General features: G+C 33.2%; 3 protein-coding genes across 7 annotated transcripts in view; all 3 read right to left on the bottom strand.

Annotated features, from left to right (window-relative positions):
- Positions 1–1,468: 1,468 nt before the first annotated feature.
- On the bottom strand, positions 1,469–7,854 carry LOC126727048 (lysine-specific demethylase JMJ26-like). Of its 3 annotated transcripts, XM_050432509.1 has the most exons (14): positions 7,615–7,854; positions 7,329–7,464; positions 6,092–6,592; positions 5,844–5,956; positions 5,651–5,750; positions 5,422–5,554; positions 5,282–5,345; positions 4,487–5,186; positions 3,746–4,075; positions 2,626–3,033; positions 2,481–2,553; positions 2,318–2,403; positions 2,091–2,210; positions 1,469–1,872 (listed from the first exon to the last, which is right to left on the bottom strand). In XM_050432509.1, the coding sequence occupies exons 3-14, from the start codon at positions 6,584–6,586 to the stop codon at positions 1,798–1,800; spliced, it is 2,697 nt and encodes an 898-aa protein (XP_050288466.1). In that variant the 5' UTR covers positions 6,587–6,592; positions 7,329–7,464; positions 7,615–7,854; the 3' UTR covers positions 1,469–1,797. The 3 variants fall into 3 exon arrangements, with proteins under 3 accessions (XP_050288466.1, XP_050288465.1, XP_050288467.1); XM_050432508.1 differs by lacking the exon at positions 7,329–7,464; XM_050432510.1 differs by lacking the exon at positions 7,329–7,464 and having other exon boundaries at positions 6,098–6,592.
- Positions 7,855–16,749: 8,895 nt separating this feature from the next.
- Positions 16,750–25,291, bottom strand: part of LOC126727042 (calcium permeable stress-gated cation channel 1) — a 37,038-nt gene continuing 28,496 nt past the window's right edge. The window contains exons 11-12 of one of the 3 annotated variants that reach the window (XM_050432502.1): positions 19,025–19,258; positions 17,040–17,562 (exon numbers count right to left, since the gene is read on the bottom strand). In XM_050432502.1, coding sequence (XP_050288459.1) covers positions 17,269–17,562; positions 19,025–19,258 — 528 coding nt within the window. In that variant the 3' untranslated portion in view covers positions 17,040–17,268. Of the gene's footprint in view, positions 17,018–17,039; positions 17,563–19,024; positions 19,259–25,291 lie in introns of those variants that run through there. The other 2 variants (XR_007656127.1, XM_050432501.1) reach the window with 2 other exon arrangements.
- On the bottom strand, positions 22,004–24,734 carry LOC126727044 (protein REPRESSOR OF SILENCING 3-like). Its single transcript, XM_050432505.1, has 3 exons — positions 24,084–24,734; positions 23,436–23,867; positions 22,004–23,316 (listed from the first exon to the last, which is right to left on the bottom strand). Exons 2-3 carry the CDS (start codon positions 23,700–23,702, stop codon positions 22,756–22,758), a joined length of 828 nt encoding a protein of 275 aa, XP_050288462.1. The 5' UTR covers positions 23,703–23,867; positions 24,084–24,734; the 3' UTR covers positions 22,004–22,755.

Genomic DNA, 25,291 nt, shown 5'->3' with positions numbered 1-25,291 from the left:
ATAGTTTAGTTATTGAAGGAGTAGTCTTTTTGAGAATCAAAAGCCATCACAACTAAAAAGTTAATCAAAAAACAGAGAAGAGTGAGTCTGGTATGGAGAGAGGAGAGAGTCGTTAGGTGTAGTGAATGGGCTAGCACGAATTAGACTATACAAAGATAGTGGGTCCCACAACTTGAGTGTATTTACAATATTGCCATCAGAACTCATATCTCATCACTCGGAAACACCTTTTTTTTGTTTTCATTTTCATTCACCCATCACTCATTTTGTTGAGTTATAGATGATAAGAACTGAAAATAAAAACTTGGCCAAACATGCTTCTTAAGCGTGAGACCTATCAAAATGAGTAATAGGTGATGGAAACAAAGTAATGGGTGATGAAAATTGCCTAAACCAGATAGGCTCTAAATAGATTGGTTATTGGAAAAGCCATCAAAATTCCAAAATGCTGCTAAAAATGACATATCCTTACTCTTTTGCGTGTCTCTCACAAAATATAGGTTGAAAAATGACATGTCTTCACTCTTTTGCTTGTATTTCATAAGATATTATACTGAATTTCAATTTAGATTAATTTCATTTTAAAAATAAGCATCTAGGACTTCAAAATGAGTACTAAGTCGGCCTACTTTGAATCTAAAATAAATGACAAGTAATTTATTAAAATTGGTCATATAGTACAATCCACAAATTTACTGGATTTAATTCCCTTAACTGGCCCAAGCCTACTTTTTCAAGAATTTTGCTGGCCCAAAATAACCAAAATTATTTTAAGTCTTTTAAAGGCTATGATATCAATCTACAATACAATTTAAGCCAATAAATTATAAAGAATTCTAGCCATTGATTTTAGAGGAATAAGAATGGTAAAATGGAGGTAAAAATATAAGGAAAAATAGGTTTTAAGATATAGAAATTCACTTAAAGATAACGATGCTGATAGTTTATTTCTTCCCCTTTTTCTTGCTAAAAAGAAAATGATAATAAAGTTAGCCGCAGCTATCCTCCAAATAGCTCCAATCACCCTTTAATCTACTTTAAGCGTGTAAAAGACATCAAATTTATTACAGATATAAGCTATGATAGTTTAAACTCACTTTTACATCAAATTGTTGGAGCATTTATAGATCCAAATTGTTCACACAAATCAAAGTATGAAGGTAGACAACTTCCACATTTTAATTCAAAAAGGGCATCTTTATTTATTTTTAAACTAACAACAATTGAGCACAAGATTTGAATCCAATTTCTCCCCATAGATAATTTATTAATTTTCAAATTGTCCTCATTCATCAGGTCGTTTTTTAACTATTATCACAATAACTTTCATTATATGTCAAGATTTGGGTAGATCCCATAGACCCTGATGGAACATTGCCCTATTATAGATTACATTTCTTAATGAAAGTTTTATAATTTACCCTGAAACTTGTTAATGGCTGCAACTACATTGGAGAGAGAGAGAGTATTTTATATAAACCTCAAAATAAATTTCATCATGTAATTGTCCCACTTATTACAATGTGTACCTCCACCCATGAAGGTCAAGCCCCTACTCCAAAAAGGCCCTTCCATCTCATGCCAGTTATGTCATGTTTGCAGGCAAAAAACTGCTCCTAGCTCCCCATTTTCTATTTAGTTCCACCAAGTCTGAGTTGGGACAGCTTCCCAAATACTTTATTCGGCTTGGTGGAACTGGACAAGTCTGAGTTGGGGCAGCTCCCTATTTACTATATCTACAAAAGAACCTAATTATTTAGTTCCTCCAATGCTGAGTTAGGGCAGCTTCCAAAATACTTAATTATGGGTTGGTACCAAGGCTTCTAAATCAGTAATAGCTTGGTCAACTGCATAGATGATCATTTTCTTGATCTGTTCCACCCAAAGACCACACCAGAAAATTGGTTAGAATTAGAGTAGAATGAAGGAATGTTATACATAGTAACATAGACTAGAGACCAAGGTATACAAGATGAAACAAAGAGAGTAAATTTTTATGTAAATCCACACACAACTATGAACTATCACTAAAATAGTGATGGGGAAAAAAAGGGGGAGGGAGGCATGTTACCATAGAAAAGACCCATTACCTCAAGTTTATCTTCTCTGGCCCTGTGGTTAATAGGAAGTTGTCGGAACTCCTCAGTTAATCTGAGGCACTCATGAACATTTTCGGGAGAGACAAAGTCAACAGCAACTTTTGTACATGACTGTGCAGGTGGGAATAGAATAATTAGCACTATACAATAGAACATATTTGATTAGAGACATATAACCTGACTGAAGATTAAGACTGATAATGTAAGGAAATTATTACCTTGAGATTCCTAACTTGGTGCGGGCATCCAGCAGGTATAAATACTGCTTCCCCAAGCCTTTGCACAAAGGTCCACGGTTCAACACCTACAAAAGTGAAGTAATTGTGTAAATAATCATGCAAGGGTATCACTAAAATATTATTGCATTTTTATCGTACTCACCAAATTCTTCCTTTAGCTTCCTTTTGTGCTCCAAAGTTAAATAAAAGGATTGGTCATGAATTGGGTGGACAACCTAAAAAAGCATTATCTATCAGAGACTGCACGAGACATGGCTAATCAGAAGCTTAACTTGCTAATAAGTTACCTGTTCAACAGGTGAACAATAGGTGTGCCTAAATTCGTTTGCATGCTTTCTAAGATATGCCTCTAATTGAGGAACATCTTCCCTCCGAAAAATGTCCCATAAAGCACTGCCTGTTTCTTCTGTTTCTTGTTCTGTGGAGAAACCAGGACAAGTAGCCCCTTCTATGTCACTTTTTGACATCTCAATTTTACCATCAAAATCAGATGGATGCTTGCTCATATCTGCAATTTCTAGGACCTCCATGTCCTCACCGTTGCTATGAACAAGTTTTTCAGTTGGACAGCTTAACTCCTCTCGATCTAGACGCTCCTTCCAATCTTGGGCCCTATGCCTTTCTTTTAAGGTTGCAATTGCTGAGCGCTGCTTGTCACTCAACACTACTTCTGCTGTATGTGTCAAAATATTCACCTGCATTAATCAACATTGGAAAAAACATGTAACAATGTTGCTTTCATAGTACCAAAAAAAAAAAAAAAAAAGGAAAAATTTTTCCACATCCCATTTCTATAAGGAAATTGTATTTTATCACATGTAGCAATTGTAGAGTATAAACAATTATCAAATAACACAATTTGGACCATTAACTTAAAAGAATACAAAATTATTGACTACATGGCCAAAAAGGACACTTGCAAAATGATTATTCACATCTATAATGTTTCTAAGAGCCCAATATTCACATGTTCAGACATTGTTAGGAAGTTTTAAATCAAAATTGACCAATGCTTACAGTCTTCACCAAATACACTGCATTTTTTAATTTTAAGTTACTCTGTTTACACACAGTTACAGCTAAGCAAGCCTTATAACAGAGTTTCTATATATTTTAAAAAAGAATTCTAAATATTAATTTCAATAACCACATTTGAAATTGTTAAAAGGAAAAAAATTAGCAGGAAAAAATATTGATAGTTTTGAAAATATTTGTGCATGCGCAAAAAGCCAACAAAAACTGTTCCTTGACTCCAAAATATAACTAAATTGCACTTTTTATATCCCAAAGTCTATAACAGTTTGAAATGGAAACAAAGAGAAACAATTTCTCCTCATTCAAGAAAAAATCTACAACCTCATATGGTGCGCAATGTCACGTGTTACAAGTCATATTGTTATAACATACCGCATCTGACATATCACAATGAAGCTTAGTTACAGAGTCCCCTCTTCCAAGCTCCTTTGCTAGCCCATATCCGATATATGTTTTTGGACCCAGGTCTGGTTTCAACACACCAGGAGGCAACTTGACAGCTAAGTTAAGGAGGCCTGACCTAGGATCTGTGTACTCTTGAAATGGCAATGCACGGATAAATTCATCACAATGACGGGGCAAAAAATCCTCGAACTTGTTAGAGGGGGGCCAGTCCTTTAGTTTAAGCATCTCAGGCCAAAAGTTATAGTATGTTCTACCTTCCATATAGCCTTGAAAAAATTCACGGGTCTTAATCTCCACCTGCATATTTTAACAAAATCAACATTGGAAGTACAAAATTGAGCAGGCATAACCTAGTAGGATAATAATATATTTGAGCAAAAAAAATAATGTTTCAATTAAAAGTCCAGAAAATAATGGATTTTGAAAACATAAGAAAGTGGTATAATGGGTGCTTGTGTGATTGGGGTGTGTGTGTGTGTGTGTGCGAGAGAGAGAGAGAGAGAGAGAGAGATGTATGTTAGAACAAAACAAAAGACAAAGAATAAATTCCACACTCAAGAACTATAAAACCAAAAAAATCCTACAATTACTACATGGAAAAAGAAAAGAAGATTATATGATTTAACACATGAAATCAAACAAGTAATACTGACAGACAGTCTTTGGCTGAGAAATATAGAAGTGCAGAAAGGGGAAAGGTAACTAAACCTCACAACCAGCCAGGCAATCAATGGCCTTCATTTCTGACATTTTTGAGCTGATATCCAAATCCACACTTTCACATAACGCACGCCAGATGACCATTGGCTCCCAGCTTAAACCAGCTGTCTGTTCAAGAACATCACGAACAATAACTGGTTCACCTTTAGTCCAACACTGTTGGAAGTGCAAACGCTCTTCTTCTAGAAGACTGTCCCTTGAAGATGGACAGTACAAGTCATTGTCATCACAATCTACTCTAGAAGCTGCTCTTCGGAAAATCTTCATGCTCTTTCGAGTACATTTATGCTTAAAATTTGTAGGTTGAGCTCTAAACATCTCCAATAAATTTCCTGCTTTGATTTCTAAACTTGAAATCCACCCCAGTGGAAGGATACGCCTGAGCTCCAATACACATTCACCACACCCACCAATTTCCTTTGGAGCACAAGTAACACTTCCATCACCATTGGCACTCCATTTGATAAAGGACTTAACATGTTCCTTAGAAGTTTTTAAAAGACATGATTCGGGTAGAGGATCTCCACCATGCATGTAGTCATAGCCCTTGTTGATGTATTGAAACTTCATTTTGCCACGGCTTGTAAGACTTTCCTTTCGAATTTCTTCACAGCAACTGAGACAGAGTTCATAAGAACATGTTGGGCAGCTTCGATGAAGGTCTACAATTGAAGTTGCACAATGATTGCTGCTCCAAGGCCAATAAAAAAAACATTTAAAACAAACATTGCAATTAGCACCTCATAGAATTATAGAATTTCATAAAGAATAATAGTTTCTTACCAAAAGATACGCTCATCATTATAACAAATGGTTTGTTGTACTTCAATTTCAGAATATGATTTCCCTACCACAAATATTTTCCGTAAGCAATGTCTACAATTCAAACAGAAAACTCAAACCCAAAGCTTAATTATACATACTTTGAATATTAGCCTCAATCTCCATTTCCTTAGTTTGTTCTTCACAAATTTGTTTCAAATACGGAAGCAAAGAACAAATCAAATACTGGAGATGGTGAATCTTTTCATGACTGGGTATGTCCCTCTTTGAAGTCTGAAGGTTAGAAAGGTTAAAAATATAATCAGAGCAAGCATTTGAAGAAATTTACAGCAGTGAGATAAAAAAATTAAATAAAATCAAAGACAAAACCTTAATCATCCCACTTGAGTGCAAGCACACATTACAGTTGCAGTTTCTACGGCAAAATGGGCAAAGCATCGAAACTTCTTCTTCTTCTAAGTGGGGGTACCTATATACACACAAAGAGCAAGAATGATGAATTAAAACAGGGGGAAAAAAGAACATCTCTAAAGAAAAGTTGAATGTACAAGGAATACCATACCATTGCTTGATACACTGGATGCAATACATTTTCTTCTTACACTTAGTGCAAGGAACAACAACAAACTTTTTCTTCATACACTGATGGCATTTTAAGCGATCTTCTCCATTACCCTGTTTACGACAATAATTATGAATACTATGCAGTGAATGAAGAAAAAAACTAAAAGAACTAATTCCTTCAATGGAATTGGAATATGAAGATACATATAGGTCTACTATGAAAAAGGCATAGAGAAAAGAAGCTACATTCACATTTATTGGACTGCATCTCTCCTTGCTTCCAGTACACACATTACCATTCCTTGACTCATAATTTTTCTCTCTTGCATCATCTGAATTTCTTTCAGTCATCACACTATCCAAATTCCTAATTATTTTCCGTGATCTCGCCTTAACAAGAAACATTGTTTCTTCATCTTCTTCAAACTCGTCGCTAAAACAATCATCTTCGGAACGTCTTTTCTTGTTTGAGGCACTGCGGCGTTTCTTTGGATTGCTTTGATCACGTGAGAACTCAACATCATGAATATTCTGTACTTTCTTGGATGAAAGTTTTGTTCTCATCTCTGATGACAGAGCATGGCCATCCTCTTCCTTTTCTGATTTTGATCTATTACTTTCACTTTCAAGTTTTTCTTGAGCCCTTTCCTTCTTCTGAACCTTGGAAACCTTTTGAAAATTAGAGACTCTCTGATAATTGTTTGGATATTGGCCCAACCGTTTTGCACACAAAATCTCCATTGCTCACTGCAGAAAGAACAGAAACAATTGGATCTTACTTCATAGTTTATTGGCATCAAACTCCCCGTTCTATCACAGTTTCAAGCAATTAACAATAATTAATCTCAATTACACAGAAACCATAAGGAACAAAACTACAATGATTGCTACATTCTAAAAAACTCAACCTCAAAGCTGTCCATAAATTTTTCATTCTCAGCCCAAAATATTAACAGCAGAAGAGATCTCACAATTAAGATTGTACATTCAGAAACAATTTTCACAAAATCTCCTGGAACCAAGCAACAGAAATTACCACATTCTAGAACTACACAACTCAATGCAACATGAACTCTTAGATTAGTCACTTACATGTTCATTCATAGAATTATTTACACACACACACACAGCTACACAAGTCAACTGCAACAAGAACTCTAAGATTTTCACTACTTTTTAATTCATGGCCCGCAAAATTCAATGCAACAGGAACTCATACATTTGTCAATAAATCTTTTAATTTTTAGCTACAGAAACACACATATTCACGCATTATCAATGAAAATCACATTCAGAAACAAAAATTCACAGAATCATATGGAAATTATGACAATGCTCTTTAAAAAGAACAAAAACAAGAATTCCCAGAAAACATTTTCCAAAAACCATTCCAACCACATAGAAATCAAAAACCCACCAAGCAAAACTGACAAACATGCAAAACCCAATAATGAATTCAGCGATCAAACATCATTGCCATTACCAAGAATTCTAAATTCTTTAAAGTCAACGCAGCAGAGAACACAGCCACAATCAGCAGGGTTGACCCCAACTCAGAAAAAAAAAAATCACTGGATCAAAAAATTTTGATTAGAGCTTGAAACCCATCACAATTTCAGCTACAAAAAAAAACCCAGAATTCAGATTCTCAATATTTCCACACCAAAAAAATAAAAACAGAGACATAAATATTGCTGATAAACAATAAAAAATAATAGTTAAAGATGAATTCTTTTCTAAAAATAAAAAATAGGTATTGAATTACTGACCCGATTATTGAAGAGGCAAAGGAAAGCAATGTATAAAAGCATGAAATTTGGATTGGTTGGAATCAAACGAGGAAAACGATTCTATTTTCTTTTTTGTTGTTTTGTTTGTTTGGGTTTTTCTTTTTTGTTTTTCTTGGTTTGGGTGTGTAATAGTAAAATATAATAAAAAGGGTTCTAAAATTACCAAAGGGCAATGATTTTGAATGGTAAAAAGAAAAAGGGTGGGACTGAAACTTTTACAAATGAGAGGATGGGTATATATATAGGAGTGTGTGTGTGTGTGAGAGAGAGAGAGAGAGGTTGGGAATTGGGTTAAAATGGCACTTTTTTGCTGTTTTGGTTTGGTTGGGTTTTAGTTGTTTTTTTACTCAAGTTTCTGAGTGAAAGTTTTAATTTTTGTTGGAAAGTAAAGAGTCTTTTTCCTTGTGTCATACGTAGGAGTAGAATTAGTAGAATGGTAGATAGTAATACAGTATTAAAAAACGAATATTTCAAGATAAAGTGTGAAAGTATGTGCTTGGCTTGACACATAGGGGAAGCAAAAGAAATGCAAAAAGATCTAGTCCCAAAAAATATATATATGTAAAGTTTTGCCACAATTTTATTATTGGTGGATAAAAAGTGGTGGTTTATGTGAAAGTAATTAACAACTAATTATAAATTTATTTTTGATGTAGAAAAATTCAAAGATATGAGTTTTTTTTTTTAAGAAGTGGTTGCATAATAATCTTTACATAAGATAAGTGTGTTTTTTTAATGGGAAACCGTGTTAGATTCTAAATTAAATTATTGTTGATATAATTTTTTTGTGGTGGTAGAAGAACTCAAAAAAATGAGTTTTTTCTTATATTGATACCCACTACATAAGATAAGTGTGTGTGTGTGTTTTTTTTTTAATGGGAAACTATGTTAGTTTCTAAATTAAATTATTTTGATATTTTCATAATAAATTATAATCAATTAGGTGAATACCTTTCTACCAAATCTCTAAATAAATTTTTATTTGGTAATGCTTAATACTTCTTCATTTAACATGTATTATATATATATAAATTTTTTTTTTTTGTCAACTAAAGAGCATTTCTATTTTTATTTGGTTTATTTAATTTATATATAACTTTTAAAATATCATGACATTACCACCTCACATTCTTAATGTAATAATCATTTTATAAATATAAATATTTATGAAACGTGAGGAACAAAGGTGATCTTCAAGTAAAATTTTTATTTTATATCCAAAAAAAATCATGGTATATTATTTATTTTCATAAACTTTACTTTACATTTTTTTTACACCCAAAAAAAATAATAATAATAGTAATAAAAAGTTGGCGTTGATATGAAGGAGAGGAGGATATAATGGACCCCACCTGCTTTCCTTCTGATCTGATTGTCAGCTGATGATGACAAATTGCCCAGACTTTATTATACCTATATGTCCTTGTTCAGCTCGGAAATAGCTTTTTCAAAACAAAAATAACTGTGAAATAAATAGCACATGAAATTTGCAGTTTTGGATTGGGGACAGCAGTCAAAGTCTCACAGTGCTTCTGCAAAAACAGCTAAATTTTGCAAACAGCTGAAAGAGATATGTCGTGGACCATGGGGTAGAATTCCAAAGCACTACTAGAACAAAACAATCAAGGAAGAATTCCCTTCAAAAAGTTCAAACCTTTTTTTTTTTTTTTTAGAATCAGAAAAAAAAATATAATAAGTTCAAACTTTAAAGGGGATAATTTTGAATTCTTGATTTATATAGTAATAATTGTATAATAATTCTTTTACTGTCTAAATGAGGAAAATTGTGAGACCTATTTATAGATGAGACAAAGGTATTATACATCCAACGCATACAAGAGACTTTTGCCCAAACAAGCAATGTAAATTAGTATCGTTAATTAGAAAAAGAGTCAGTATCATAAAATATTGATATAATTAAATTTTTAGGTGCAAATACGGTAAGAATCTACCTTAAAATGGGTGTGTGACTTTTGCCATAAATAAAAAAAAAAACCATTAAAGGTGATTTAATGATTAGTTGACACTTGACATATGCAAAAAAAAATCACTTTTACATTAATTTGATAATACGAAAATGGTTTTTTTTTTTTTTCAATCTTTTATCTCTCAAGATCTGCCCAATTAACAAATTTAAAAAAAAAAAGATTTGAAACAAGTTGTGTCATGTGCGTGATTACATTTATTCAAAAAATAATGATAGGATTTGGCGGTGCAAAACTGCAAATATTGTAGTATAAGAATTATATTATTAAAAATTTTCCTTAAAATGCGTGTGACCTTTGCCTTAAATAAATAATAATAAGCATTAGTGTATTTTGTTTTGTGGGCGCCCCTGGTTTTCCACTTAATAGTTATCTACAGTACCTTAAAAAAAAATTATCTACCGTATTTGTTTTAGTATCCCCATGCGTTTTGTTCTCATCAAGCTAAACGCAGCTGATGACATAAAAATGTTAAAAAGAAAAAAACAAATTTTTAAAAAATTGACTTTGACATTATTATTTTTTTAGAAACTTTTTGATGGTTGATAGATCCTTATTATCATATCAAGACATCAGTCGGTTACTTTGACATAAAACTAAATATCATATCTTTAAATTACTATCATGATAAAATCAAATGTCCTCCTATTTATAATTATTTACTAGATTTTCAAAAAAAAAAAAGTTATTTAGTTACTATAAATTCACTTTTCTTATCTATAAAAAAAAAAAAATTCACTTCTCTTTTACGAACATAATTGTCAAAATATGAATCGATTTTTTATTTTTCTAACATACATAACACTTAATAAAATTCATAAGAAATTATAGATATCTATATATAAAAAACATGAAGGCGCAGATCTACAGTAGCAACAATGCTTTTTTGGTTTGTTGAATTGGTAATATTTAAGGCTCGTTTGGTAAAAAATTTCTAGTAACGTTATTTGTATTTTTTGGAAATACGTACGGGTGAAAAAGTGTGTAAAAATACGTGTAATGTTGTTAACAAACAAGCTCTTAGTGTTCACTGGCCTTCTTTATATTTTTTTGGTAATATTAACCGGTCAACTGGCTCAACCCTTTATATATAAAATAATAATATATTAAAACTACACATTGTCACAATATTTTCACAATTGTTAAGGTGTTAATTCTTTATAAGTCAAAATAAAATATCATATTAGAACCAACCATAACTAAAAATGAAAGTATTGTAAAAAAAGAAATACTACATCTACAACATTTCTCACAACACTTTCATAACAAATCATAAGTGGTAAATTGTTACTGTTCTAATTCAAACTTACCAATGAAATTACTTTTTTGCCAATCAATAACAACTTGTAACCTATCAAAAAATAAATAAATAAATAACAACTTGTAACAACCTACTACTTATGATTTGTTGTAAAAATGTTGTAGAAATAGCATTTCTTTTGTGAAAAACGTTAAGAAATCTTGTTGTCGTCATAATATATTCACAATTGCTGAAGTGTCAATTCTTTACAAATCAAAATAAAATATATCAAAATTATAAATGTATTATTATTATGAAAATGTTATACCATGCTATTGTGTTTCTAGAAATTGTTTTTGGTTTAGTCAACTTTGTTAAGCCAAAATTCACTATTTCACATCCATTTTTCTTGGGTTGAATTTTTGTATTTTTATCTTTATACAAAATTTGAGTAAAAGCACAATTTTACACCAAAAAAAATAAAAAACTTAGGATAAAAATACTTTTCATCCTTTATATATGGAGTAGTTCACAATTTCTCTTTAAACTTTAAAAGTAAGAAATTTTTCCATTAATATTTTGGAAAATAGCAAATATGTCATACTGTTATTCTCTAAGATAAACCCTAATGTAAACTTATGATTTTTAAAATATTCCATTGTGTAGTATCTAAAATACTCACACTAAATTTTAACATCCAAAAAAATTTCTTCACATATTTTGAGTTCTAGATGGTAATTGTAAGGGCAAAATTTGGAACCTAAGCCTACACTGTATGAAATCCTGGTTCAAAAAGCCCAATGCAATGAAATTTGTAGAGTATGGGTCAAAGAACTAAATTTGGATAAGTTAAGTAGAGACTAACATGAGATTAAATAACACACAGACAATAACAAAAGCTGTTATGATGAAATTATTTCCGATCCAAGGAGACACAGAATTTCATTATGAATATAGATCACTACTTTAGGATTCTTTTGCATGCTACAATATTCTCTCCTCCTTTTTTCTGTCCCCTCCTTATGGGGGCTTCCATACGTTATATAGATTCTTCTTTATCATCTGGGTTTTACACTTGTTGATCATTCAAGCCTCCACTGGAGCACCTATCTCATCAGACACCTTTTTCAATCCTTTGTGAGTTGTGGTAGCCAAGATAACACTGTTCAGGGGCCTTCTCCACATTAATGCGGCTAGGAAAATAGCTATAATGCATTTAATGTGGTGGTGGCAACTTTTGCTTAGATATTTTGTGTTTTCTTCCTTTTCATGCATTTAGGGGATGCGCTTCAGTGGCTTGGACATACCTCCGCTCTGGATTTTCAGTGTCCGAGAAGGAATTCCTCCTCGGACCTTTTTTCTTTGTTTCCCGTGATAAGGCTTAATGTGGATCGCCTAAGCCACATTGCCTCCTCGGACAGGCTGGCGTCCTCGAATGGGCCCAAGGCCCAACTCGTTACTTTAGGCCATAGCCCCCACAGAAATAATACCTAGAAAGTTGAAATTGTGATATATAGCATTTTATTTATTACCTAGAGAATATTGATTTTCTTAATTTAATCCTTTGAAACTTATAATTTATCTAATGGAAAATTCGAAGACACATGCCTTTTATTCTTTTCTTTTTTTTTTTTTTTCTTTTTTTGCCTAAAATGTGTGTTCATTAAAAAGTAAGCTGAATATTGCACCTAGACTCATGTAGAATGGTAAAGAAGAAAGTATGAATGACAAAATTTTCATTATGTATGGTTGAAGGTATTTGATGAAGAGCTTCAATTGTAGCATATGATATCATTCATGATGAAAATTTAAATATGTGACAATGTCGTAGCAAAAATCAGTTGCTTATTATTAGAAGATAATGATATTCGTTATCATTCTTAGAAGTTTTTAATGAGTGAATATTACCTTTAGCAAATAAGTATTAAGAAATTGTAGATGTATTAGGCCCAGGAGCTCAATATCCATGTATGTATTGGGCCTAAAGCCCAAGCCGAGGATTAGAGATCGTCCGAGAAGGAGAAAACATTATCAAGAGAGTCTGTGTTAGTAGGTGACGAGGTCAGTTTTGGTCATAATGGCACAAGAGGGTAGGCCGAGGATAAATGTCACCTCGGCTAACCAAAGCCAAGGTCCGAATAGGTGGTCTGCCGTCCAGGGGGATGTTCTAGAAAGTTTTGCTGGCATGGATAAGCATTGCAAAAACAAAGTACAGAGGAGAGTCCTAAAATATCTAAGGAGAAAGCTGCTACCACCGCATTAATTGCTCTGCAGCTAACTCTCTAGCTGCATTAATGTGGAGGTGATACCTGAACAGTGGCTTTCAGCTTTACAGCTACTACCTAAAGGTTTTAGGAAGGTGCTGATAGGACAAATATCAAGACTAACCATCTGGCCTGCACGTGGAGAGTAGAGATGAAAGGAGAAAGAGTATAAAAGAAGAAGGAAGTAATGAGAGGGGGAGATTGAAAATTTGTAAAAGAAAGCACTGTAGCAACTTGAACCATATATGTAACCATTTTTCAATCAATATATATACTAGAACAAATCTCCTCGAATTGTGTTGAGGACAAGTTTACTTAGATAACTCCAGTCCATTTCTTTTTGATTATCTGTTAAAATCCATTCTAATTGTTATCCCATTCATTAGAGTCTAGTTTTCCAATCCACTCTCTATAAATTCATTGTATTGGGCTTATTAGACTTAGATCCAATCATACTTTGGGTGTAAGGTCCAAAACTCATCCTTACAGAAACTATTATAGTAAAATAGACATTCATATGTTAAATAACTACCATAACTTTATGCATGATTAACTATCAAAATTCTTATACAAATGAGATTAATTTTGTATGACATACATTTTTTATATATGTATATAGTTTTATACTTCTTCAAATATAAATTTTATCTTAATTTCTCACTTAATTGTAGTGGCGGAGCTAGAAATTTATCTTGGGGGCCATATAATATATATATATATATATATATATATTTGTGTATGAAATCTAAAATAGTAATATATAATACTTCATAACTCAATATGTGCTATAAACAACAACTAAATACATGTTAAGTTTTGTTTGAAGTGCTAAATACATGTTAATATAGTAGTATATAATATATATTTTAATCAAACTAATCAAATACATTTATAAATTATAATGTCATACGGTATATAATATATTGATTAAGGTCCCTTTGGATATACACTACTATCAATTTCTTTAAGACCTTCTCCTTTCTCCCTTCTTCTCGTGTGTGTGTGTTAAAATACTTAGTATTCTAAAAAAAATATATTGATTATATAATAACAAATAATAATAATAATAAGAAGAAGAAGAAGAAGGCAAATGCCAATGGAGAGAGAGAGAGAGAGAGAGAGAGCACTATAAGCAAAATTTTCTGCAATTATGTGGGGACTTGGTGCGGCAAATCTCAAAAAAACTATTGACCTTTCAATTTTTCTATTGTTGTGGTACAAGTAAGTTCTAGATGTGTTGTGATGAAAATTAGAATTTTTTTTCCTTTTATTTGTTGAGGTAATTGTTAAAATACTTACGTGTTCATTCTAAAGATGCTAAATGTTTAATTGTTGTAATTTTTTGACATATATATTTATGGATTGTATTTTATTTTAAAATATTTTTACAAAATTTTGATGTAACTAACCTCTTATTGGTTTTTTATCTAGGCCAACCATTAATACAACTTTTTCACTTACCAATAATCACCCATTACATCAGCCGTTTTTAATATTTTTTATAAAATAGTTTATATTTCTAGCATTATTCTTTTATTTAAATGAAAGTTATGTTTATTTTTAGACTTTCTTAAATATATGTGTATACTATTGGGGGGTATAGGGGGCTAAAATGATAAAGTTCTTTTAAAAGTTTTCAAATTATTTAGGATAATTCCAAAAAATATTCCTTAATTTTTATGAAAAATTTTAGGGGGGGCCAAGACCCCCCTCGGACATAATGATGGTCCGCCACTGCTTAAGAGGTAACACGTACCTTGCACATGCCACCCTAACTAATACATTTGTAAAAAGTTATATATTAATTATAAATTTTGAATATAGACTAATTTATTCATCACTTATGTAATCTGACTAAATAAATCAAAGTAGCATGAGTTTATTATAGGGAATATTTATGGAATTTCCAAATCTATGAGATGCAAAAATAGAGAAAAAAATGTTTCAAAGAAAACAATCACACAGAATTATATTTATGTGATTCAGCAATTTGCTTACGTCCACAGAATTGCAGTGATTTTACTATTTTTAAGAAAAAATATAAGATGTGGCAGTAAAATTTTTCTCTTTCAACACAACACACAAAATCCTAATCTAAAACAACTGTATTTTATATCATATACAAAGGATTCGCAATGGGCTAAAAATGGACCAAAAAATTTCCCCTCAAGTTTCCACTTCATGGACTAAGCCTCATAAAATCTCCCATTAAAAACCATAACACTTTTATATTGGATTGGGTCATAATCCGGATTAAAAACAACTAGGCTTCACATAGCCCAACATTTAAAACATACACATTCAAATTGGTTAAACTAAAAAAATAATAATACATTACAAATGACCTAAAAAAATAATTTTTTTCGTTATATTGTCTAATCAACTCCATCTAAGTCTACTCTATTTGAGAAAGTTATTTGGCCTCTTTCACATGATGCTACAATTGAAAACCCAATGTGCAAGGTAAACTCTCAATGTAAAATGTGTATTTGTTGTGATGTATATGCATATATCTCATACTTTAATCACAATATAGGTATTTTTTTTTTTTTTTTTTTTGAGAATACACAATATAGGTATTTATGTGTTGTGTTTCAGATTATAGGTATTTTTTTATATGCCCGTTTTTTACTGAATTGTTCTTTGCATTTCATCTTTTGATTGAATTATTCTTATTAATATTTTAATACATGATTCTTTTGTTCTTTTATGAAAATTTTTGTTTGAAAGATAAGATTTTGGTTGATGCTAATAGCCATTCCTTTAATTGGTTTCTCAATTCCTCTTGGGTTCTATAATGTTATCTTGATCCCACATCTTCAGCCACTTAGAAAGGCAAAAAAAAAAAAAAAAAAAAAAAAAAAAAAAAAAACAAAGGGATTTTTGTTAATATACGGATGTCTCTACATGATAACAAGTTTTTACATGATAAAAACAAACTCCCGAAATCCAGAGATAAAGATAAAGATGGCATTCTTTTCTCTTCTGTTTTTTTCTTTTTTGTTTTCAAAGAACATACCTTCAACCTCCGTATATTAAACATTAAACGCAAAATGATTATCATTTGAAATACCTACAGGTAGATGAATATTTTAATTTCATGTTGTGAGAAAAATAAAAAGCGATGCTTATTGTGTATTTAGAATTTAGTATTTAATTCTTTCTATGAAGATGTATATAATGCTATTTTTAGTGAATTGAGAGTGAAAATTTGTACCAGTCTTTTTCGTTTTTAAATTAAATTGTGGTGCAAATGTTAGCTTTCCTTTTTTCTTTTAGGGATGATTTAAAAGCTGTTGTTTAAGTGGTTACATTTTCAGCTCAATCCAACTTAACACTCATTTTTATTCTAGCTCTATACATACCTAATAACATAAGAACGCGTCCTTTGATTTTGAGACCACTTGGATAGAGCCCAAGTGTTTTTGACAAGAACTTCGTCAACATAGAAGCAAATGACTCAAGTTTGGCTTCTTCAATACATCAATACAACTAACCATAAAATAACAGAACATAATACACACACACACACACATATATATATATATATATATATATATATATAAAAGGAGGTCCAAGACGCATGTAAGAGTTGTTGGATAAGGAGCATTGACAGTTATGTAGCTTGGAAGATGAAACTGTATCTCTCATTCGGATGATTCACTCTATTTACACAAAAATGTTTTGTCATAAAATTCCCACATGAAGTTTAACTTAGGCCTATAAAAATACAGGGATTCACAATAGAATTATCAAGTGGAGGATCCAACAATTAACAGGCCGGTTTAGGAATAATACACAAAAAATTTCTACATTTTACCAGCCTGCACTCTAGTCATTTCATGCACACCTTGCAACGAGAACTTGCTTTCTTGCTGGAGTTCTTAAAGGTTGTCCTGACCTCCTGTCTCTCTGTGTTTGTATACGCTATTCTTGTTCTTTAATTTACAGTGCCAGCCTGCCCATTAGTACAGTTCTGTGAAGGTGAAACGAACAGTAAGAAGCCAAGTTTCCAGCCTAATTTATGGCTTGTTTGGATGGAGGGGGGAAGGAGGGGGAGTGGAGGGGAGTAGAGTAGAGTTGGCTAAAAATAAGCTAATTTTGTGCTAAATCTACTCTACTCTCCCTCAATCCAAAAGAACCATTAGGGTTGTGGAAGCTCTTGAACAGCCTCAGGCAGAGATTGTGGGGGGGGGGGGGGGGGGGGAGAAGATGCACCACTAATTTTGCTGGGAGCTGGTGTATTCCTTCGGGACTGGCGTTTTGTGGGCACAATCACAATCACACTCTCATTCTCCCATCTGTCATCATTAATTTCATCATCTTCTTCGTCTTCACTAGCTTTAAAAACTGGATGTACATATGCATTTTGAAGATAGCCTTTCAAGTTCAGGTTTGGTTCCTTTGGCCGTTCTAAAGTATCTTTCATCATTGCTTCCTAAACGCACAGCATGAAATAATGATTAAAATGATGTGAAATCCCTAAATGTGAGAGATAGATTAATGAGAGCTGAAATCAAGTGTGAGGAGAAATAAATAGAACTGAAAATTTGCTTTCTGATTGACAATAATGACCAATATCACTTCTTTTTTTTTGGTTAAGTAAAAGATAGTGTAAAAGGAAACCTGAAATGAGTACAAAGAATCAAGGAACAGTAATGGCCAATATAAAACATAGATGATGATTATATATTATTCAAGAACTATAAAAAGGGGGGGGGGGGGGGGTTTGGAACAAGAAATATCACTCAAAAACAAGAAATATGGTCATTGCAGTATTTCACAACGCATTCTCATACTAATACAATAAATACTAACAGACTCAAGCCCATTGCCAAACTAGTATTCTAGATAATGTAGACTGATACAAAGCCTTAATGGGGGTAGAGGTCTCAGGTTCTATACCCATTTCTCTATTTTATAAATCTTATAAAAAAATGTAGACTGATACAAAGTTCAATTTTTGCTCTGACACATATTTCCCCTGGCTAATAGAAACAGCCACTAAATCTCTAAGTCCATCTAAAGCTAGAACCAGGATATGATCATGTTTTGTTAAGGTTGTGATGTATAAGCCTAGAGAACATGGTTCTAATCAATAAACTCTTGACATGAAACATGGATTAATCATACTAATACATATTGAATATCAGACTCAAAGCTTCCAGAAAGTGGGTTTATGCCTCAATGCTCACTCCCACAAGACAGCTTTATGCATTTAAAGCTCCGCACCAGATGAGAGCCATGTTTATAAGAATTTCTTTTCATGATTAAGCATACTCATGGTCTATGCTACACAAAAAATCAGAGATCTTCAGAATCTAGGTCATAACATATCTAATCTACCCAAGAGAATTTGAGCATTACGTTGTTGAGTGAAGATGTATAATTCCTTAGAGAAAAGAGTAAAGATTCATGACACAGTGGAATCAGATTTAGCAGCAACGAGGGCTGCCTCTATAAGGTTCCACAAATTCAATACTAGATTATTGCTCCATAGCTTAAAACATATTCAGCTTCAACCCAAAGTACACCTCAATCATATAAGATCACACGTTTAACTAAAACAATACCAAATAAATTTAATTAGTAATAGTCACATATGACTAAGATGATACACAAAAAAACATCCACTAACAGATGCATTCACACAGACATAGGCATCTTCCATATCAAAGACCAAAGCATGACACTCACCATATCTTTCTGAGTATAAGACTTAATCCACAGTTGTATTAAGTAGTTACAGGAATTATAGACATAACTATCATATATTGGGGAAAGAAGAATGTAAATCACCACAATGAAGACATGCATGCCAAGGACTTTCTGTCAGAATGCATGCAATAATTTTAAATAATAATACAACACCGACTTTGCAACTTGTAAGTTCAACAAACCTGTAGTGGATATATAACAAATGCTGCTTCATATCGGCCTTTGCAGAACCTATTGAACCATATGGTTAGAATTGGAAGTGCAATGAGAAATGGGGTTGACTGGGCAGCTTTTTTTGTGCTCATCAATCCCATTAGAAGCACTTGTGAAATGACCAACTCACTTATAACACGCCCATGGACATCAGGCCAAAATGCCGCAGCACTCTCATACTCTTGGTTATAAACATTTATGATCTGCATTTTCAAAAGTAAGATGTAAAATATGGCAGAAAGAAAGGTATCTTACTAACATTATAAATTGCTATGCTAAATACTGAATACCCACACACACACACACATAAGCAAACCCGTTGAGTAGGTTGTACAGAGATCTAACAAACAAAATAAATTTTTCATGAAGGAAAGTAATTAAAGAAAAAAAAACACATCTAGGAAGAACTGAATTTCAAGAGAAAACCTAATTCTCATAACCAGGAATGCATATGTCAGATATTGTCATCTGCAATATTTTTATCTATAAGCACACACCATATGTGCTATAGGTAAAAGATGTTGAGAAGATGAGTCAATATGTATGCCTTTTATGGTTAAGACATAAAGGAATATACCGTTAAAATTAGGTGAAGCTGGTTCATTGTTGGCAAGAGGGAAAAAGAAAAAAGAAATATGAAAAAAAAATATACAAGGTTAAAAATACAATTTGTTTCTATTATTTTTCTTTTTTTCTCAGTCACAAACTCTTCTATAGAAAAATTTCCCTTGGATACAAACTTTGGTTGCTCTCCATAGGTTTAAGTTTAGCTAGTTAAATGAGTAACTTCTACTACAATAATAACAATAAACAAAGCCTTAGTCCCAAATTTTGGGTTAAAAAAAAAGGTTTTGTGTTCTACTTGTTTCAACCTAAAAAGGCACAAGTATTACACATTTAACTAGTGTTCTACACAAATGGGCAGCAAGCACTGAATGTACACCTCCCTAGCAATTTTTCTTAAAAAGCCTTCCAACAATTTGATGCATTGGATTGATACTGCCATAATCATAAGCATGTGTACTTAAACCCTATATTGTCCTTTATACATAAAATTTTATAATGAAAAATACCACTGTACCTGATGACGGAATACAACATAAGCCAGGCCGAAGAAAATGATTATGAAAGGAAGTATAATAGGTGTCACTGTAGCATACACAAGGCCCAGTAGTAAATAGAATTGTATACGGGGTTCTCCTGTATTGAAACCAAGACTTCCTGGATCCATTGCCTCCTCCCTATCCTTTTCTGTCTTCACCAAAAAGAAATTCTTCAAGTGATACACTATAAGAGGTTTCAACATTAGAATTTCCCCAGCTATACCAGCCCATCCATCAACCATAATATAAGTTATGAAGAAAGTTGCTCTCATTGGAATTGCCACGCCTATTGTTTTAGGAATCCTGCCCAAAATGAAAACAAATATACTAATTTTATAAAATCTAATTCTAAGATAAAAACTTAAATTGCACAAAAATTAGAAGGCATGAACTAGTCTATTTAACCTAAATTATGTAAGTTTGATAGATAATCAATGGTCAATACTTGATAGATGGTTGTAGATTATGTAATTATATAGTTAAACATTTCCAAAATTTTAACATTTGTAAAAAAAAAAAAAAAAAAAAACTGAACATGCAATATATGTTACAAATTGCCGAAGAGAAACAAAAACAGTGGAAAGTCTTGTCCTCGTTGACTAAAAGAAGAAGCAAAATAATACCCACCAAGATACTCATCATGTGGCTACGGGATATCCTAATCCATGCCTAATGACATTATTCTCTACCATTTAATACAGCATTCACCATTAAATGCCAACTGGGACTCTATTATATGATTCTGCTAGTAACTATTTATCAGATATCATCTTCAGCCTCTGTGGTTCTACAGATTTTTTATTTAAAAGCTTACAGACTTACATGTAAAATGCCTATTTTGTGCAGAAGGGATCAATTTTGATAGATATCTACAGACTTCATAGAGCCACAAAAGTTTCCTAGAAAGTTACAAGTTAACATATCATTTAATACTCAAATACTCAAGCATGCATATACAATATACAGAGCACTAGCATACACATGCACCCACATACAAATCTATTTGCATTGCCAAGAAAAAGAGACACTGAGCAATTAAGGGAATGGCACACATTTGAGAATAACATACTCGTTTGCTGATTGGTGAATAAATGAATTTAGCTGTTCAAATGCACTTCCAGCAATTATGCTCCCTAGGAATACATTTACAAAGTTGAAAAGATAATATCTAGAGGTCGATCTCCTCTCTAGAGATGATAGAGAATTAAATCCTTCAAATTTAGACATGATCATCAATATAGCTGGCAGAAAGATGAGGAATAACTTCAATGCAATCCCAGGTAGAAAACCTTGGATGACTGATTTAATGAAACTCCTGCATTGCAAATCATAACATTATGAGTAATTTGAAGTTATTGCAGACTAATTATTAACACAAGAGGCCCAAGGATGAGCAAGAGAAAGTTGGGGCTCCCTTAATTCCTGCCCGTGCCTCCCCACCAAGACAAGTAGAGTCTAAAACCGACAGTTCTTCGTCTTCACTGTCAAAGCATAAACCCTCTGACTCCGATTCTATTGAATCTGAACAGTTAAGTGGTCAAAAGCAGCCTCGAGAATAAAAAGCCCCAAAAAGGCTTCATCAACACCATAGTTGATAGTAGTACAGAAAAATAAAAGTTAACCACTTCAACCAGTAGGGTTGGAGGGCCTTTTCATGTATATATATTATGCACAAGTTGTACCAAAATTTTTATCAAAAAAAAAAATTAAAAAGTTATTCAGATGAGCAGAGATGAGAAGGAAAAAAGAATGTATGAAATTTATCTCCTTCAATTGAGATTCTCAATCGATTTATGTAAGTGAAAGTTGTAAAATTGATTGACTGCTCTGTAAAAGGCTGCTCTCTTTATAGAACAATAGAATACTTCTCTTTTTAAATTTTTCACCCCTAATGATAACAAGAAAATTACAAGTACAAGAAAGAGAGAATTCCTTGAAATGCTTCTCAGCTGTCTCCTTTAAGTAACATCACGTGAACACTCAGAACATAATATAGTAAATATACTTCCTTTCTGCACCATAACAAAACAGATAGAAAATGAAACAAAAGTACATACAAAGAGGCCTGATCCAGAGTAAAACCCCAAAATTAAGCAAAAGTTAGGACAGTGCTCTTAAATTTGATGGCAATGTCAAACACCTTATACTTAAAACCTAACTCCAAACACACTGAAAGCATCTATTTCTCACCACTTTTTCTCTTGAGTGATCCACTTAAAGCAGCCTTAGCTTTTGACCACTCTTTCAGAGAAGCAGCACTTCTCATAAAAGAACAAGTTTCACCAATTATAACATTTCTAGTAGATGTTAGCTTTGGTGCTGAATCATGTTTTCTCTCAAATATTGTAGCAGGGGCCTCATTATTACCCACAACAGTCTGCTGATGTCTCTGTGGAGTACTCCTAACATCCTTTCCAGTTACCAAAATAGTAGATCCATTTCCAGGCAATTCACTATTATCATCTTTCCTTAAATCACTGTGCTCACCATTGGTGGAATCAACAATGTCCACACTATTGGGCTTTGCTTGCACTTGCTTTTCATAAGAAATACCAGGCAAAAGTTGTTCAAGGCTAAATGAACTATTGTTATTCTCACTAATCAATTGTGTCCAAGAGGATTTCTGGAGCCAAGCAGCACCTCTTGCCAGAATTAGTTGAAGCTGCACTAGGTTTGGCAGGCTGAGTTTCTGTGACCTCTTTAATTGTTTCACTTGAATGACTTTCCAAGTGATCTCCATGCCTTACTAAGTTGTCATTTTTGCTGACAGTGGAGTCAGGCACAGATGAACCATCAAATTTTGGTTGCTGTTCCTTGCTAGAGTCAATGCCTGGCAAGATATGTGAGACGCTGAATGAAGTGTTGCTCTTATCACCAACAAGAGCTCTCCATGAAGACTTCTGAGACCAAGAAACAACAGGAGCTGATTGTTGGATACCAGATTCTGGTTCAGCCAGTTGAGCTCCCAATACAGCTGATTCATCTGAATGGGTTTTTAACTTCCCCTTGCCTCTAGTGATAGCAGAGAGAGATCCATTTTCATCACTTTCTTGATTGAGTGATTTCCTCTTCTTGTTAGGAGGTACAGTATTCCTTTTCTGCTCTTTGAGCGCATTCTGATTTTGCCCATCCTTGGAAGTTCGCTTGCCACTGAAGTCCTGGGAGTCCAATACAGATAGAGAAATTTAGGCCAGAAAGGCAGAAAGTATAGGGATCATCAGTATAAGTAAAACGGAAAAAACAATTATACTCTACAAATTGAACCTTAAAAATCTACCTGATTTTCAGAAATTTGCTCCTTTTCCTGGACACCTAACAAATCTATTCTATTGTTTTTCCTTTTCACCACATTAATTATGAGATTATCTTCATCCGATTCAGAGTCTGCTTCAGTCTCATCAAATTGCAAGCCAGAAATCAATTTGGCAGAATTATCTCTTTCCTTGGCCTGTCCATTTCCACTATGTGCAGCATCCGATACTTTTTCCCTTTCAAAGAGCTTGTTCATCACTGAATTCATTATGTTAATCTCTTCCTCATTCATGCCCCCACTTTGTGCTTCTAGATCATTAGTTTGTTTTTCTTTTGCAGGGTGAGGATCAATAGAATGCTCTTCACAATCACAGAAATGAATTGGGAGAGGAGGAACCTCAACATTTCGGAAACTGTATTTGTGTTTGCCACTTCCACTTAATGGCAATACTTTCACCTGCACAACAGATTCATACATAACCACGCAAAGGCACAGTTTCAAGCAACAGTGCATTCAAATGCTTGATCCCAGTTGTTTTGATGCAGTGATGTTGAGTGCAAATGAGAATTGACAATATATAGACACATAAAATTGTATACACGCTAAGAGAAAATGAGACACATCAACTTGTGCAAATGAAAATCAAAACATACATATCAGACCCATATTCACCTTTCTTAAGCTGGGAAAGTAAATCCGAAGTTGCTTTGTTTCTAAATTAAGGTCTTTCTTAGGCTTGTTAGAAGAGGCTATGTCTTCATTCGCATCAAAACCGTTATCAGGTGCCTTACTTGCAAGTTCAGCTTGTTCTGCCCACTCTTGTTTCAAACGGGCAAGATAATGTTCTTTAGCCTTCTCAAGCTTCAACCTCCCTCCCTTCCAGACACACCCATTATACTGTGTAGTTGCATAGAGGGGATCAGTGTAGGCAATAAAATCCAGCACATGTTAAAAAGAAAAGGTAAAGAGAAGTTCCAGCTTCTCATGATGGACCTGTACAGGACTGAACCTGTGACCACATCCTTCTCCCTTTGTTTTTGGAGGAAGAGAGACCAAGATAACACATCATAGCAGGTAACTAAATACACAACTTGATTTCATTCACGTCCATGTAGCAGGTGCTAGAGCCCTGCTTTACTCAGATATTTTACCATTATCTCTCACTGAAGGCATTTGATTATTATGTTGCTACAGCGTAACACGCTGTAATTCCAAGTTTTGCATCAACTTTGTTATTTTATTTTCTGCACCATTGGATACAATATATATTACAATGTATGTACACTGGAGAAACAAAGAATAGTGTTGAAAATCCACAACAGGGAGTGCCATGGGACTGTGGTAAGCTAATGCTTTTGTTATTCTTTTGTTCTTCAACTTGTGCCCTTTTCCATATTATGCACCCAAAATTTGCAATTGAATGGTTCACCCTAAAACAACATTTATCTGTCACCAGTTAAAGTATTTCCAAGAGCAATTGGGCACAAAAAAAAAAAAATCTGACTTATGGGATCTAAGTTCTGATATAGACATGGGTCAGAGAGCAATTGAGCTTTAGCTCAGCTGGCACCTCCTCCCTTCTAAGTTCTAGCTAGAGGTCGAGGCTGTGGGGTCTAGATGCATTGGATGCGTGTGGAAAAAAAAAATACACACAACTGATCCTAACTAATTTGTTGAGGATCCATACCCAACCCCAAAATTTTGGGATTAAGACTAGTTGCTGTCGTTGTTGTTAATGGATTGGAGACACAATGTTCTATACTTGTACACATTACAAAATGGCTTGTTGTATGCACATGTAAATGGAGAGCTTAGTCTTAATCATACATACTCAACAAATCAAACCCTACAAAATCCCACACGGGGAAGCATGGCTGTAT

Source organism: Quercus robur, chromosome 5 (assembly GCF_932294415.1).
Source record: "Quercus robur chromosome 5, dhQueRobu3.1, whole genome shotgun sequence".
Classification (NCBI taxonomy): domain Eukaryota; kingdom Viridiplantae; phylum Streptophyta; class Magnoliopsida; order Fagales; family Fagaceae; genus Quercus; species Quercus robur.
This window is presented reverse-complemented; position numbering and strand designations above follow the sequence as displayed.

Coding starts and splice junctions, on each gene's coding strand:
- LOC126727048 (XM_050432509.1), bottom strand. CDS start 6,586: ATGGAGATTTTGTGTGCAAAACGGTTGGGCCAATATCCAAACAATTAT. Junction 5,555..5,650: donor ACTCAAGTGGGATGATTAAG/GTTTTGTCTTTG, acceptor TCTAACCTTCAG/ACTTCAAAGAGGGACATACC. Junction 4,076..4,486: donor ATTGCCTGGCTGGTTGTGAG/GTTTAGTTACCT, acceptor TAAAATATGCAG/GTGGAGATTAAGACCCGTGA.
- LOC126727044 (XM_050432505.1), bottom strand. CDS start 23,702: ATGAATGAGGAAGAGATTAACATAATGAATTCAGTGATGAACAAGCTC. Junction 23,317..23,435: donor AGCAAATTTCTGAAAATCAG/GTAGATTTTTAA, acceptor TTGGACTCCCAG/GACTTCAGTGGCAAGCGAAC.